Raw genomic sequence first — 15653 nt, forward strand, 5'->3', positions numbered from 1 at the left:
ATTTTAAGCAGAAATGCAAATTCAGGTCTAGTGCTCTAATCACAGGGTCTCTTTAGCTGTCTTCCAGTTCAATTTAGCAGCAGTTGTTAAAAGGTCTTTTTTCCATTTCTCCAAGAAGTAGATTACCTTTCCTCAGCACAACTACATTCTCCTTCTTGGGTGCCTGTTTGTCCCTCACTTCAAACAAAATACTCCAAATGTACAAAACGCATCAAGCTTTGTGCTAATTAAAATTCTTCTCTGTGTTATGCCGATCTCTGATTGCAGGTTCATAAGGGGCCATTCCATGATGCCTTGCAGTAGTTACTTCTGAAATTGCAGCCTCAGAGTATATATTTTTTTCCTGAATGTTTGAAATCTTGTTGACTGAATCGGCTTTAATTACATCAGAGGAAATGTTTAAAATTGCCCTGATTGTAGAGGTGGCATTGAAAAGACCATATTTACGGTATCATTTTATGACATCTCCTTAGAAGTTGATGCAATTCAAGAATTGGAAGGTGGTGCAGGCTTAGGATTGTCACATTTGAAGGGACATCAATAGGATTTTTAAAACAAATACTGCTGGGATCAATAGCTGTGCACTGAATATTTTAAATGGGAATTTATCCAAACATCAAAAATTGGGAACTCTGGGTTCATGAAGCTTAGATAAAGGTATTATTATATAAAACTGAAAGGTGAAAGCTATGCCTTTTTGTTGGTGTATGTTGCATTGTTGATTTGCATTGTTTGTCAACATCTAAATTTTTTTGTTTTTTTGTTTTTCAAGACAAGGAAAAAAGCTTTTGAGAAGCATGATCAAATTATCTGCAGCTGTTCTGTTTATAATTTTGGGGATCTATCTATCATTTTTGGCAGTGGTTTGCTCTCCAAGCTTGTTTCAATTTAGTTTCTGAACACTTCTGTTACCAGACTGGGTAATATCCTCACAGGATTTTCTTGACCTCTTTCTCTTTAGCTTATATATATATATATATGTGTGTCTTGTGTGCCAGTGTGGTCAATTGGTTGTGTGGTTGGTTGTTCATTTAGAGCTACATTTAAGTTCTGAGTAGCTGATTAGTTCTCTTGTTGATTGGTTGTTCGAGTTGTGTGGTTTCTTACATATTCATATGGTGAATTTAAATCAATATACTTGTTAATTGTTTCTCTATCTATCATTAATTTATGTTAGATTAGACTGCTAACCCTGATACCCATATGCATCATGTTTTCCTTATGTTAATTGGTTTTGAATAATAAAATACATTGGAAAAACCTGGGCCTAATGAAAAATCAATACTTGCTGACTTAGGAGGGGTAACTGCACATCAAATTTTCACCACAGAAAGGCTAAGCACAAAGTCAACGGGGGAAGCCAGATTCACTTACCAGCCGTGTTACTAACTTAATAACTGCAGTGATTCACTTAAAAACTGTGGTAAGAAAGGTCGTAAAATGAGACAAAACTCCCTTAACAACTGTCTTGCTTAGCAACACAAATTTTGGGCTCAAATTGAGGACTGACTGTACATTGGCCAACAGGCATTCTCAAGTTGAAAATCTGATCATAAACCTATCTCCCTTGTGGCTTTGGTCTTCCATTGGAATTCAGATTACAGATTAACAGAGTTGGAAGGGACCTTGTAGGTCATCTAGTCCCAACCCAGCACTGCTATTTCCCATAGTCACTAGATCAGCTTTACAAGAGATGCTGTGACATTGCTGGGACTATGCTCTGCAGCCATACCATTCAGCATCCTGCATTCCATAAATGAAATAGCAAGATTCCTTGGTTGCTCACTCTTATACCATGGATTACTGCCCAACAATCCAGGTTTTCTACTGTTTCATGTTATGAGGGGTCCTTGGTGCTCTCTGTAACATCATCACTGCTAGTAAGGCGTGTTGTTTGCTGTCAGTTTATATTCTGGTGACTTGCTTGTCTTTGTGGGTGAGGGCGGTCTTAGAGATTCTTTGGGCTGTCTGCTGATGACCCTTTGGCAGTTCCTTGACTGGGGTATTGTCTGCTTGAAGTTAACCTTAACTAACACTGATGATGTTTCCTAGTTTGGGTAATGCAACATCTGCAAGAAAACAAGCAAGCTCAGAGAGCACCAAGGACCCCTCATTTCAACCCTGAGTTACAAATATTCTCCTTTATTATTTCATGTTAGTTTTGTTCCACTTGACTGTACTACATATCCATGTTTATCAGCCTTGGCCAATTTAAGATGGGTGGGCTTCAACTCCCAGAATTCCCCAGCCAAGCCTGAGAAACATTGATGTACCTTGTATTAGCAGGCTTTCTCATACCATATTAAACTATGAGACCGCCCAATGTTAATGCAACAACTTTCAGGGGTTCCAGACGCCATCTTTGTTTTCTTTTGAACAGGCGAGGAAATAAAACGGAGGCTGTCAGTCAGTTATGTGTGAGCTCCATCACTTGAGCTGCACGCATTCCCAAGAAAACGGCCAACCTCCCTTGGATACGTCTCCGAAGCACGAGACAACCAGCCTTCTGAGACTTCAACCGTTATTGTTTGAAATCTTCACCCACCCCAAATAAATGCTTAATCTGCTGCTATTTATATCCATTTGCATTTTGTTAAAGAACAGCTGCCATTCAAAACTACATTCGGCAACAATGATTATCTACACAGGCAGTTGTGGAAGAACATAAGAGAACCTATCGCAGCTGTGCATACGGTAGGAATGTCACTGAAAAGGTACTTTAGTATTTCGGCATTCTTCTGAAGGCTGAAAAGGGGCAGTAGCTTATGAGGGACAGGCTCCAAAAAATAGAGAAACTGTCCTTTCTACGGGAAAGCAGAGGCCTAAAACACAGCTCTGTAGACTAAGTATCAGTGGGAGAAAGAATGTTGACGTGTGGTTGGTTCATAATTATTATTATTGTTACCTTTATTGTCAGAGTAGAACATGTGTACAATGATATTGGCTGAGCCTCCCTTCATGCACCTTCCCCCCAAACACAACTCACAGTGAGGACAGAAGTCCCTAACCCAGTCCCAATCTTCTTACACTATGTGACCTTGTTGCACAATGCGCCGGCCCTGCAAGTCTATCATACTATGTTGAGATGAAGTTATTTTCCGTTCAGAAGTCTGACAGCCCACAGGTAGAAACTGTTCTTCAGCCTGTTGGTGCAGCTGGCTATGCTTCTATATCTCCTACCCAATGGTAGGAGAGTGAAGAAGCGCTGACTGGGATGTGAGTCGTTCCTGAGAATTTTCCTCACTCTTCTAAGATAGCGAGCCTTCATAACACAAACCATCCCTTCAAGAGCAACTCTCACCGGCTCTCTCACCCATTTTCTCAAAAATTAGAAGCTCCCACTGGGAAAACTTACCATTTTATTATTGATTTCATGAAAATGAATCTCGCAGACTTTTTCCACCACGTCTTCGTTCTCAAAAGTTACAAAGCCGAATCCTATTGAAAAGACAGAAAAAGAAAGCATTAAAAAAAAAAGACAGTAAACAAAGTTAGATTTCTTTTTGGATTGCTTGAAAAATAAATTACTCTGAGGCACGTTGAATATATCATCAGAACAAACATGTATTGACTAGACATTTTTTTCCACGGTGGAATTTTTTTTCTTTTTGGGGGGGGAGGTATCACATTTTTAAGAAAACAAGAAAAAATCTTTAAGATGAATATGGATTACAGTCAACAAGAGGCTGTAGAGATGAAAATAAGACATACTTCTCTATTCCCTACCTCCAACACGATCAGATGTTCCTATACATTTAAATACATACTTTAAATGGGATATATTAAACTTGAAATTAAAAGGGCATAAAAGATATGTTATGCCTGACAGATTCCGAGTAATAATTCTCCTTGTTCAGGAAGCTCTACAGCAGGGGTATCTCATTTTGATTGTGGACTTCAATTCCCAGAATTCCCCAGCCAGCCATGCTCCATGTTTAATTGTTTTCATCTGTATCTAATTAAAAATTTAATTGACTCATCCAATGTTTCTCAAGCTTGGCAGTTGGAAGCTGGGTGGACTTCAACTCCCAGAATTCTGGGAGGGGAATTCTGGGAGTCGAAGTCCACCCAACTTCCAACTGCCAAACAATCGGGAACAATCCACTACCTACTGCCAGGAAAAGGGTGAGCTTACCAAGCTTTTCTTTCTTTCTTTCTTTTTTGTGTGTGCAAATGCACTGGAGGGAGCTCTGAGCAAGCCCATGATAAAAGAAGAAAGCCTGAAAGGAACTTGGCCGTTGTTGAGAAGGGTTAAAAGAAACCCATATTGCTCTCCCTGGAAAGCGGTCGGTATTATCAACACTTTTCTGGATCTAAGTACTCTCACTGCTGCAGCGGCTCTATGGGGTCAGCCAAGATCCAGAGGTGGCTATTTGTCTCTTTCTTCCTGAATTACTTCCTCTAATACCTCATCAGGATATCCGGAGGCCTTCAAGGATCTGGGAACGTTGCAGGCCTCTCATCTGTTCAGCACGGGCAGCTTCAAACGAGCTTCTGATCTGGGCCACTTTAAGGCCATTTGATGCCTGCTGTCTGCCCTTTAGCTATATGCTATGTTTACCTGTCTAGTTTTTCACTCTTCTGGGGCGCAAACTGAACTGATTTCTTTTCATTCGTTCTTTCTTTCTTTTTTAACAGCAAGCCCCACGTAGTTTAATGATTATCACACATCTCTCTGGGATGGGGGAATTGACTGTCACGTTTCTGGCACCTGCTCAACGGATGAATAAATATAGAAATCCATTAAAATAAAGTGACGGCTCTACCGAGTAAACCGACTGAACAGAATCCGATTCCCGAAATAGACCACAGAGATCTGGCAGCTATTAACAGGAAAGGAATTCTACACTCAGCAGATGCCAAAACCTTTGCTCCGCACAGCAACTGCAGGCTTGGGAAATTAACATTCAGTCAATGGTGATGTGATCCACATCATTTGCAGTTGTGCACCCTGGCCATCTGCATGGAGCAGGGGAGCATCTCACAGACATCAAAGCAGCGGGCAGGATTACAAATGGAGAGCATCCACTGACTGATGCGGGTGTATACCTTCCAAATTCATAAACCATGATGTCCCCTCCCCTCTTACGCGAACGGAGCGGGACCTCGTCAGCTTCAGACATGTCCAGGGCCAACTGCTTTCAAAGCGGAAGAAAAGACCGTAAACAGGGCTCATTGGCGCACGGAGACCCAGTTGGGAGATGGGACTTGGGTTACGCAACATTGCCCAATGTCAGCCGTCTAGTGTGATCGACGGAGACATCTCTGTTGCCGTGGCTGCCTTCTGGAATAGTGTCCCTCTGGAAATCTCTACAGCTCCCACCCTGCAGCTGTGTCCCACCAGCCTGTGAAAACTGGCTCTGCTCCCAGGTTTGGGGTGAAGGCGGCTGCTGGGCCTCTGTTAGTTTCCCTTTGATGCGCTGGATTGTCCTTTCTAGGTGTTTGTGGAGGTAGCCCTCAACTTACAATTGAGCCCAAAATTTAAGTTGCTAAGGGAGACATAGTTGCTAAGTGCCCCCATTTTATGGGTTTTCTTGCCATAATTTGTCGGGGTTCCAAGTATCATGCCCAACAGAATAAAAACTCCAAGGCAGGCATGTTCCTCAAAGTATACATTTATTAGGTGTGTCATATTGGCACATCTTGGGGGAGGAACCAGACTCTAAACCCCGCTCGGGTTTCCTCCCAGTTAAAAGTAAAGTTTTATTTCCCCTGCCCTATCACATTGTCCAATCAGGTCACAGTCCAAGGGGTCAGTTGGTCTCAGATCCCACCTCCTTAGCACCTGGTGGGAAAGTCCTTGGTTCCCAGATGAAATAATTTTATTTAGGCTACAAGCCCCCAGATATCTCTACCTCCCCGCTCCTGTTCCTACAGCTTGACTCAGCTCGGCTGTGGCATCCCTGAAGGTGCCAGGGGAAAATGGTGAATCACTGCTGTGGTTAAGTTAGTCACAAGATTGTTAAGTGAATCCAGCTTCCCTTCAGACTTGGCTGGTCAGAAGGCTGCAAAAGGGGATCACGTGACCCTGGGATCCTGCAACCATCATAAATATCAATTAGTTGCCAAGCATCCTAATTTTGACCACATGACCATGGAGTGGCTACAATGGTAGTAAGTGTGAAAAATGGTTGTAAGTCCGTTTTTTTCACTGCTGTTGTAACTTTGGTCACTAAATGAACGTAAGTCAAGGACTACCTGTATGGGTCACACAGCCCCGGGAGTTGGATGCTGTAAACTAGTAGGTAAGGACGCACAAGATGACTCTGAAACTGCAGCATCCTCTTCAGAGGTGTGGTATTCAGCAGGTTCTGACCAGTTCTGGAGAACTGGTAGCGGAAATTTTGAGTAGTTCGGAGAACCGGCCAATCCCACCTCTGACTAGCCCCGTCCCCATCTATTCTCTGCCTCCCGAGTCCCAGCTGATTGGCTGGGTTTCATTTGGTTGCCCTGCACAGGAGAACAGAGTTGGAAAGCAGGCTAGCGGGGTGGGGAGGGAATGGGGATTTTGCAGTAACCTTGCCTCAGGAGTGGGGAGGGAAGGAGATTTTACAGTATCCTTCCCCTTGCCACGCCCACCAAGCCACACCCACAGAACCAGTAGTAAAATAATTTTTGAATCCCACCACTGATCCTCTTGTCATTCCTTAACAACTATTATGCATCTCTCTCTAAGACTGGATGAACTGAGTTGTGACAGGTGCCACATACAGGACCCCTCCGAAACACCTTTGCTGCCTTTGAACCCAAAACACAGCACAACCCAAGCAGATATTTTAAGTAAATTTCAAGCAACTTCTGAAGTTTTTGCTTCCTAACATCGATTGTTCTTTGACGATAGTCTGTGAATTCCAGTCCCTTCCTCTCTCAGACATGCCACTAGAAGGCAAAATCACCAAACTTGCGTCTTACTTGCTTTGACCCTGTCATGTGGGGGAATCCACTGGAGAAAAGCTATTATGCTTGGAAGAGTTAGCAGTAAAAGGAAACAGGGCTGCCAAAGAACATGGTGGCTGGACACCATCAAAACTGACACCTGCCAGAGTATTACAAAAATTCAAAGAAGCAGTGCAAGATCTGAAGACGTGGACAGACCTGGCCCATAGAATCGCCCAAGTCAAACTCGACCGAATGGATAATGATGAGCCTCGGTGGCGCAGTGGTTAGAGTGCTGTACTGCAGGCCACTTCTAACTATCCGCTGCCTGCAATTTGGCAGTTCAAATCTCACCAGGCTCAAGGTTGATTCAGCCTTCCATCCTTCCGAGGTGGATAAAATGAGGATCCAGATTGTTGGGGACCATAGAGGCTGACTCTGTAAAACTGCTTAGACAGAGATGTAGAGCGCTATAAAGCGGTATATAAGTCTAATTGCTATTGCTATCATCATCATCTCACCAAACATCCTGTAGGATGCTGATCTCAATAGCTCTCTTCTAAAAGAGCCGTGGTGGTGCAGTGGTTAGAATGCAGTATTGCAGGCTGACTCTGCTCACTGCCAGCAGTTCGATCCTGACCGGCTCAAGGTTGACTTAGCCTTCCATCCTTCTGAGGTGGGTAAAAGGAGAGCTGAGATTGTTGGGGGCCATAGGCTGACTCTGTAAATTGCTGAGAGAGGGATGTAAAGCACTATGAAGTGGTATCTAAGTCTAAATGTTGTTGCTACTGCTAAGCGTACCACCTTCCTTTTTCTCAGTCGGCTGTCTGTCTTTACTCTCTCAACACACTGGTTTTTAAAAAATATTATTATTTATTCATTCAACATTCCAACATTTAAAACCAATTTCCAATTAACAAAGTCTATAACTATATCAATTACTTCTCCATTTTATTCACTTATACTTATTTCTCAGCTTATAACACACACACACACACACAACATTAAATAACACTTTCTCATATTTGCTATCAATTTTATGCCTTTGCATTTTCTTTCTAACCAATTATACCAAACATTCCATATCTGATAGTACTCTATTTCTTCTTTGTCTTTCGATACCATCGTTAGCCTGTCCATTTCAGCACATTTGAGGATCTTTTTCATTATTGCTGTCTTGGAGGGGATAGTATCCTGCTTCCAGTTTTGAGCAAATGTGATTCTGGCAGCCGTTACTATATAGAATGTGATATATTGGAGGTTCCTACTGTAATTACTTACTGTAATCTGGTTTAGTTCTGCAACCCAACAGGACAGACACAGACTCAGAGGATAATTAGGACTGCAGAAAAGAACAATTACTACCAACTTCCCTTCCATCAAGGACCTGCGTACTGCACGAGTCAAAAAGAGGGCTGTGAAAATATTTACAGACCCCTCACATCCCAGACATAAACTATTTCAACTCCTTCCCTCAAAACGACACTATAGGGCATTGCACATCAGAACAACAACACAAGAACAGTTTTTTCCCAAATGCCATCATTCTACTAAACAAATAAGTTCCTCAACGCTGTCCAACCATTTACAAAGTCTGCACTACTATTACTATTAACCTTCTCATCATTCCTTATCACCCCTCCCCTGCCACTTGTGACTGTATGACTGTAACTTTGTCGCTTGTATCCTTACAACCTATATTGACTGTTTCCTAGTATGATTTGATTGCTTATTGTACCCTATATCTATTATTAAGTGTTGTACCTTATGACTCTTGACTCTTGATGAATGTATCTTTTCTTTTATGTATACTGAGAATATCTGCACCAAGACAAATTCCTTGTGTGTCCAATCACACTGGGCCAATAAAGAATTCTATTCTATTCTATTCTATTCTATTCTATTCTATTCTATTCTATTCTATTCTATTCTATTCTATTCTATTCTATTCTATTCTATTCTATTCTATTTAGATCCTAATATACCTAATAAAACATTTCTGGTCTTAATTCAATCCTTTGTCTCTTTATTTCTTCCAACCATGTTTTAATTTTAAACCAGTACTGCCGAGGCTGGGGACAGGTCCACCACATATGAAAATATGTTCCTTGGCTATAACTGTATCTCCAACACTTTGCTGACATATTTGGAAACTTAGCTAACCTTGCTGGAGGGAGGTGCCAGCGATAGAACATTTTGTAAAGGTTCTCCTTATATGCAACTGACAACGTTAATTTATATTTTACTGCCATAGTTTTTCCCACTGTTCCAAATCAATACCATAAGCGGAATTTTTGGCCCAAATTATCATGTTCTCTTTTACTGTTTCTTCTTCCATTTTATATTCTAATAGATAATTGAACACTTTGCTAATCATTGTTTTCCAGTCTCTTGTAATATTTTATCTAATTCTTGTTGGGTTCCACAAAAGCCAAATTGTTGCCGATCCTTTTTATACCGTGTTTGGATTTGGAGATATGGCCACCATCCTATTTCTATTCCTTGTATCTTTAATTGTTGATGGGTTTTTAGTTCCCCTTTCTCATCTAAGAGCTCTTTGTATATTAGCATCTTATCTAGATCCAATGCATTAGGGTATATCATTGCTTCCACTGTCCATAGCCAAGTTGGTATTTTCATATATTTCAACCACACTGTTTAATTGCTCCCTAATTGTCCACTTTTGTTTCCAGGTGGATGCCTTGGATTCAGTTGACTAACTATGACATGCCTGAAATTTGGGGGCAGTATGAAGTCATTACGGGTATGATTAGTACTGCGTACCACAGGGACCCAGATTTTTTTGCCCAAGTTTAGAAAGTCCACTTCTGCAAGTCATTAATTGCTTGATTGCCAGAAACATCTTCATCATTAGTAACTCATTAGCAAATAATGCAACAGAGAGTTTCAGTTTTGACCCCTCCCCTTCCTTCATCTGCCAGGAACGCAAAGCAAGGAGGGATTTCTCAGAGAACAGCAGCAATCTTGCCAACCAAGCCAGATACTTCACCAACAACAACATTCACATTCTCCAAATTCTGTGTTGCTTCGGCCCTGCAAAAATAGACTTTCCTTCGGGAATCCAGCAGTTTGGTTCAAGATCTGGATAACAATCATGTTCAAAGGTGATTTGACAAGAGAAATTCTCTTTGTCTCCTCTGCTATCCTAAAGTGCTGCTCAAAAGACAACTGGACTTTGTTTTTTTTCTCCTTGAAAATGTTTCGCTTCTCATTCAAGAAGCTTCCTCAGTTCTGAAGAACTCAGAACTGAAGAAGCTTCTTCAATCCATCAATCAATCAATCAATCAGAACAGAGCTGGAAGGGTCCTTAGAGGTCTTCTAGTCCAACCCGCTGCTCAAGCAGGAGACCCCATACCATTTCAGACAGGTGGCTGTCCAGTCTCTTCTTAAAAACCTCCAGTGATGAAGCATCTACAACTTCTGGAGGCCAGCTGTTCCACTGGTTAATTGTTCTCACTGTTAGGAAGTTTCTCCTTAATTCCAGATTGCTTCTCTCCTTAATTAGTTTCCATCCGTTGTTTCTTGTCCTGCCCTCTGGTGCTCTGGAAAATAAGTTGACCCCCCCTCCACTTTTTCGTGGCAGCCCCTCAAGTATTGGAATCCTGCTATCATGTCACCCTTAGTCCTTTTTTCTTCTTCTCTAGACTGGCCAATTCCTGCAACTTTTCTTTATGTGTTTTTGTATCCATTACTTTAATCATCTTAATTGCTCTTCTCTGCACATTTTCCAAAATCTCAACATCTTTTTTATAATGTGGTGACCAAAACTGGATGCAATATTCCAGGAGTGGTCTTACTAAGGATTTATAAAGCGGTATTAATACGTCATGTGATTTTAATTCTATGGCTCTGTTTACAAAACCAAGGATTCTATTAGCCTTTTTGGCGGCTGCCGTGCACTGCTGACTCGTGTTTAAGTGAACATCCGCGAGGACTCCAAGGTCCCTTTCACAGTTACTGCTTTTGAGTCAGGTTTCGCCTAATCTGTACTTATATCTTTGGTTTTCTTCCTGCCCAGGTGTAATACCTTGCTTTTCTCCACATTAAATTCCATGTTGTTGGGTATGGCAAATTGTTCAAATCTGTCAAGATGTCAAGCTCCTTGGATGAGAAGAACTCAGTACTAAAGAAGTATTTTAGAGGAGGAGAAGAACTCAGAACTGAAGAAGCTTCTTGGATGAGAAGTGAAATATTTTCAAGGGGAACCTCCTACCCCCCAAGAAAGACCACTTGCCTTTTTAACAGTACCTTTGGGACAGGGGATGATTTGAGGAATCTCCCTAGGCATTTCTCCTCTGCTGTGTTCTTAGAAGAGAAAGCAGAAGATGTTCACTTCAGAAGAAACTGGAATGGCAAGTTAACTCTCAAAAATAGGATTTAGAATCCCCCTTGGAATAGATCAATCCATGGGTTTGTCTGAATCATTCCAATTTCAAGTAAAAGGAGCCTCGGTGGCGCAGTGGTTAGAGTGCAGTACTGCAGGCTACTTCTGCTGCAGCCAGCTGCTTACAATTTGGCAGGTCGAATCTCACCAGGCTCAAGGTTGACTCAGCCTTCCATCCTTCCAATGGAAGGACCCAAATGGTTGGGGGCAAGAGGCTGACTCTGTAAACTGCTTAGAGAGGGCTGTAAAGCACTATAAAGCAGTATATAAGTCTAAGGGCTATTGCTAAAATGGAAAGCAGAGACGGGTTTCCTCTCTAGCTCTTCCTATTTAATTAGGGGCAGTCCTTGGTTTTGGTCTCTGTACCTGGAAGGCTCTCTCCTGAGTTTTGCCTGTTGAGGGTACTCATTCACCATCATGCTTGTATGAGCTGTTGTTACTTGATTGTTCTCAAAGGTTCGGTTTCCATCCCCAAAGATGGTTTATCTCCGAGTAAAGAATGTTTAGTTCTCAGCTTAGCACAAAGGAAGCACTGATGACTGAAAGGTTACCAGCAGTAACTTGGCAAAGACGAGCGCTGTTGGAGAATGTCCTGGTATTCTAGTCACTTAACCATCGGCCTACAAAGGAGAGTTTGCAGGAAATGCAGGATTTTTTTAAAAAAAATGTGATCAGGATTGGCTAATTTAAAGTCTTGTACATATATTTTAAACATGAGGAAGAGTTGCCAACAAAGCATAACTGTTCATTGGGAGATTTTTCTACAGAGAAACTGAAGCATTATTACCTGGAACGTAGTGAATTAGAAAAGCAGAAAGAAAAAACTATCCAGTTCCTTCCAAATAGAAGCATATGGAAAAGAGAGGACGGGAGGGAAGGTCGGGGAGGGGAGAGAGATAGAAGCACATGGAAAAGAGGGGAGGGGAGGGGAGGAAGGAAGGAAGGTATTTCTTCTCCATACTTTGTTAGTTAAGATAATGAATATGGCACCATTTTTAAATAATCTCAAATCTGAAAGCAATTTTGGATTAAGCAGACAATTACTTTTTATGGGTGATACAAAGATTCAACAACAATAACAAAAAAACCCCCATCTGTTTCTAAAAACATATAGGACAAATCAACACAAAACAACAGAGGTGGTTTAAAATGGTGAGATAAATGGGAATCTGGTTGTCAAGGAGTGTGCATTTTTAAAATGAAATTATACTGCGTCCTCTTGAATGAAGGTATTATTGGAAGCTAACAAGCTTTATTTAAGGAATAAGCGCATTTAACAGAGTCAAACAGACTGTTTCCCTCCACCCTCGCTTTATTCAGATGAATAAAAATTAGGTATATATTTGAATAATCTTTTTGGAGGGAAAAAAAAGGAAAAAGGGTGAAATACAGGGGACACAATCAGAATGGAGAATATCCCCTAAAAGGTGATAATCAAAACTGAATGATTGCGGGGAGGGGTGTCCCCATTAAAAAAAAAGAAGAAATGTAAGCAAAAATACTTTTGGAAATCGAATAGCTTGGATCTTTCAAGCAGACTTATGAAATTCAGTCATTTCCATAAGAAAAGTGGGCAAGAGAAATGCTAAATACCCATCACTCCAGGCTGTAAAAACAGGCAGCGTTCCGGAGCAGTCCTCTACTCTACAGGCAGAACTACAGTTCCCATCCTCCATTGCCAGCAGAGTCTAACCAACCCCTTGGCTGAAGAAAAGGCTGCCTGCAAAGTTTGCTGCAGATCCAGGGAAATCAGAACCTTCCTTTCCTCTTCTTTCTTCTTTCTTTCTTTCTTTCTTTCTTTCTTTCTTTCTTTCTTTCTTTCTTTCTTTCTTTCTTTCTTTCTTTCTTTCTTTCTTTCTTTCTTTCTTTCTTTCTTTCTTTCTTTCTTTCCTTTCTTCCTTCCTTCCTTCCTTCCTTCCTTCCTTCCTTCCTTTCTCTTTCTGTCTTTCCTTCCTTCCTTTTTTTCTCACGTTTTTTAATTAAATATTTTTTTCTTCATACAAAATATAAATGAAAATAAAGACAATGGGGGGGAAAAGGGAAAGAGAATAATGGAAAGGGGGATTTTAAAAAGCAGCAACTTCCAACTGTTTTCAGTGCAGTCAATTATATAACAAGACCATAATCTCAATTTTCTATTTTATATTAAAAAAAACGTCGATACTAGCCATTTCCATAACCACACCCTATTTAATCGTCAAAACCGGACTTAAAGATTCCTGACTTCAGAGTGTTTTTCCTTTCTGGATTCTGCATCCCACGATCACTTCTCCTTCTGAAACTAAAACCGACCCTATGAAATTCATCCTCTGCACCTGAGAAAGTTGCCCACGGACGTCAGGCCATGCTCCCCAGGCACCGACATTCATGCCCCTGTGCCTGTTTGTCAGCAGCCCCCAACAGGAGGACTGTACATGATTGTACTGTACATGATTAAAACAATACAAAAATTGGTAGGCGCCATAAATAAAATTAACAAGGTGTGACAGAAATGCCAAGCCCCGAATGCTTGGAAAAAAATTATGCTTCTGCAGGCTGCAGTTTTGGTGGGCTTCCCCTACCCCCCCCTCCTCTGTTCCCCTCCTCCAAGCTATATTTCATGCTTGCTGTTTGCTGCTGTGAAGAGATTCTGTGTTAGGTTCACTGAAATATGGATCTGATGACACTACAGCCACGAAATACCAGGGTGAAGGGTCTGAGATTTATGTGCACACGCACGCACGCACGCACACACACACACACACCAGCGACTGAACTACATGGACAAGAGTGTTATTTCACTCGGTGAACACAAGTAAACACGCATGGGAGACAATGGTGATCCATTAACCGGACTTCCCTTTTCACGCTTCCAATGTTTACAATTTAGAAAAGAGAAATTCTATGTTTTTAAAGAGACCTATCGCAATACGGATACAGGTAGTTCTCGACTTACAACTGTATTCGGGATCAGAATTTTCAAGGACACCAGACTTTTACTATGTTTTGCCACGGTTCTTCAGCGAATCACTGCAGTTATTAAATGAATCATGAGGAAATGAAGCAAATCCAGCTTCCCCTATTGACTCGGTCGGAGGTTGGTTGGGGAAGGCTGCAAATGGTGATCAAATCATCCTGGGATGCTGCAACTATCAAAAATATAGGCATGTGTTGACTTATGGCCACAATTAAGCCCAAAATATCTGCTGTTAAGCAAGACAGTTGTTAAATTAACTTTGTCCCATTTTACGAACTTACTTGCCACGGTTCTTAAGTGAATCATTGCAGTTAAGTTCGCAACACATTTGTTAAGTGAATCTGGCTTCCCCATTGACTTTGCTTGTCAGAAGATCACAAAAGGGGATCACGTGATCCCAGGACACTGCAACCATCCTAAATACATTCCAGTTCCCAAGAGTCTGAAGTTTGATCAGGTGATCACGGGGCTGCTGCAACGGTTGTAAGTGTGAAAAAATGTTCCTAAGTCACTTTTTTCAGTGCCGTTGTAACTTTGAATGGTCGCTAAATGAATGGTTATGTCGAAGACTATCTATGCATGCCAGTTACTTGAATGTGTTGATCACATGACCATGGGGATGTGTTGTGGTTAGCCGGCAGCAGGTGCAGGTGGCTGAGGAGAGCGAGGACTCTGATGAGGGGCCAGGACCATCAGGGAGTGGACTGCTGCCTTCAGAGATTGTGGGGGCTGGCAGCAGTGATGAGGAGGTTCCCGAGGAGCCTGTGCCAAGTGCACGTGCATGAAGGATTACTCAGAGGAAAGAACAATTACAGCAGCACAGGTGACTCGGAGTAAGACTGCAAGGTAATGGCCCCTCCCTCAAGAGGATAAAAGCCAGGTTTGGAAAAGCATTCTTTGCAGACAGCAAAGAAGCTCTGAAACTCAACTGGTGGACATCTTAGTTCGTGTTTGGAGAATGTTGTAAATTAGTTCTTATCTCTGGGGTTTTGGCAGCCTTGACAAACAACTTGGCAAGGCTCTTTCTTGTCGGAGCTAATTAGTGGAAAGCAGCCTTGAGAACAGTATTCGTTACTAAACCTTAAAAGGTGGGGGCTGCTGCCTTTGTCTGTGTTTGCTCTTTGGGAACCCAGTTGGGTCAGAACAGGATGCTGAGGAGGTTGTAAATGTGATAAGTCACTTTTTTTTCACTTAACAAGCATGTTCCTAACTTAACAAATACATTGATTGACTTAACAAATGTGGCAAGAACTGTTTCATTTAGCAATATAAATTTGGGCTCAACTGTGCTCGTAACTCAAGAACTACCTGTATACGAAACTGGAGCCTTCCTGATGTGATGGATTTTACCTCCCCCCAGATTCTAGCCAGCATGGCATTCTAGCAGCAGATCAGTGCTATTAAAATCAACCCCTG

The 15653-nt window shown here is 41.6% G+C and overlaps 1 protein-coding gene across 21 annotated transcripts in view; it reads right to left on the bottom strand.

Moving 5' to 3' along the window:
* Positions 1 to 15653, bottom strand: part of MSI2 (musashi RNA binding protein 2) — a 574150-nt gene that overhangs the window by 116794 nt on the left and 441703 nt on the right. For all 21 annotated transcript variants that reach the window (XM_026680447.2, XM_087956966.1, XM_087956925.1 and 18 more), the window contains one exon: positions 3356 to 3438. In XM_026680447.2, coding sequence (XP_026536232.1) covers positions 3356 to 3438 — 83 coding nt within the window. The remainder of the gene's footprint in view (positions 1 to 3355; positions 3439 to 15653) is intronic.

The sequence above is a fragment of the Notechis scutatus genome, chromosome 1, assembly GCF_049901735.1.
Source record: "Notechis scutatus isolate UNSWTSFEM ecotype Mainland chromosome 1, rNotScu1.2, whole genome shotgun sequence".
In the NCBI taxonomy this organism is placed as follows: domain Eukaryota; kingdom Metazoa; phylum Chordata; class Lepidosauria; order Squamata; family Elapidae; genus Notechis; species Notechis scutatus.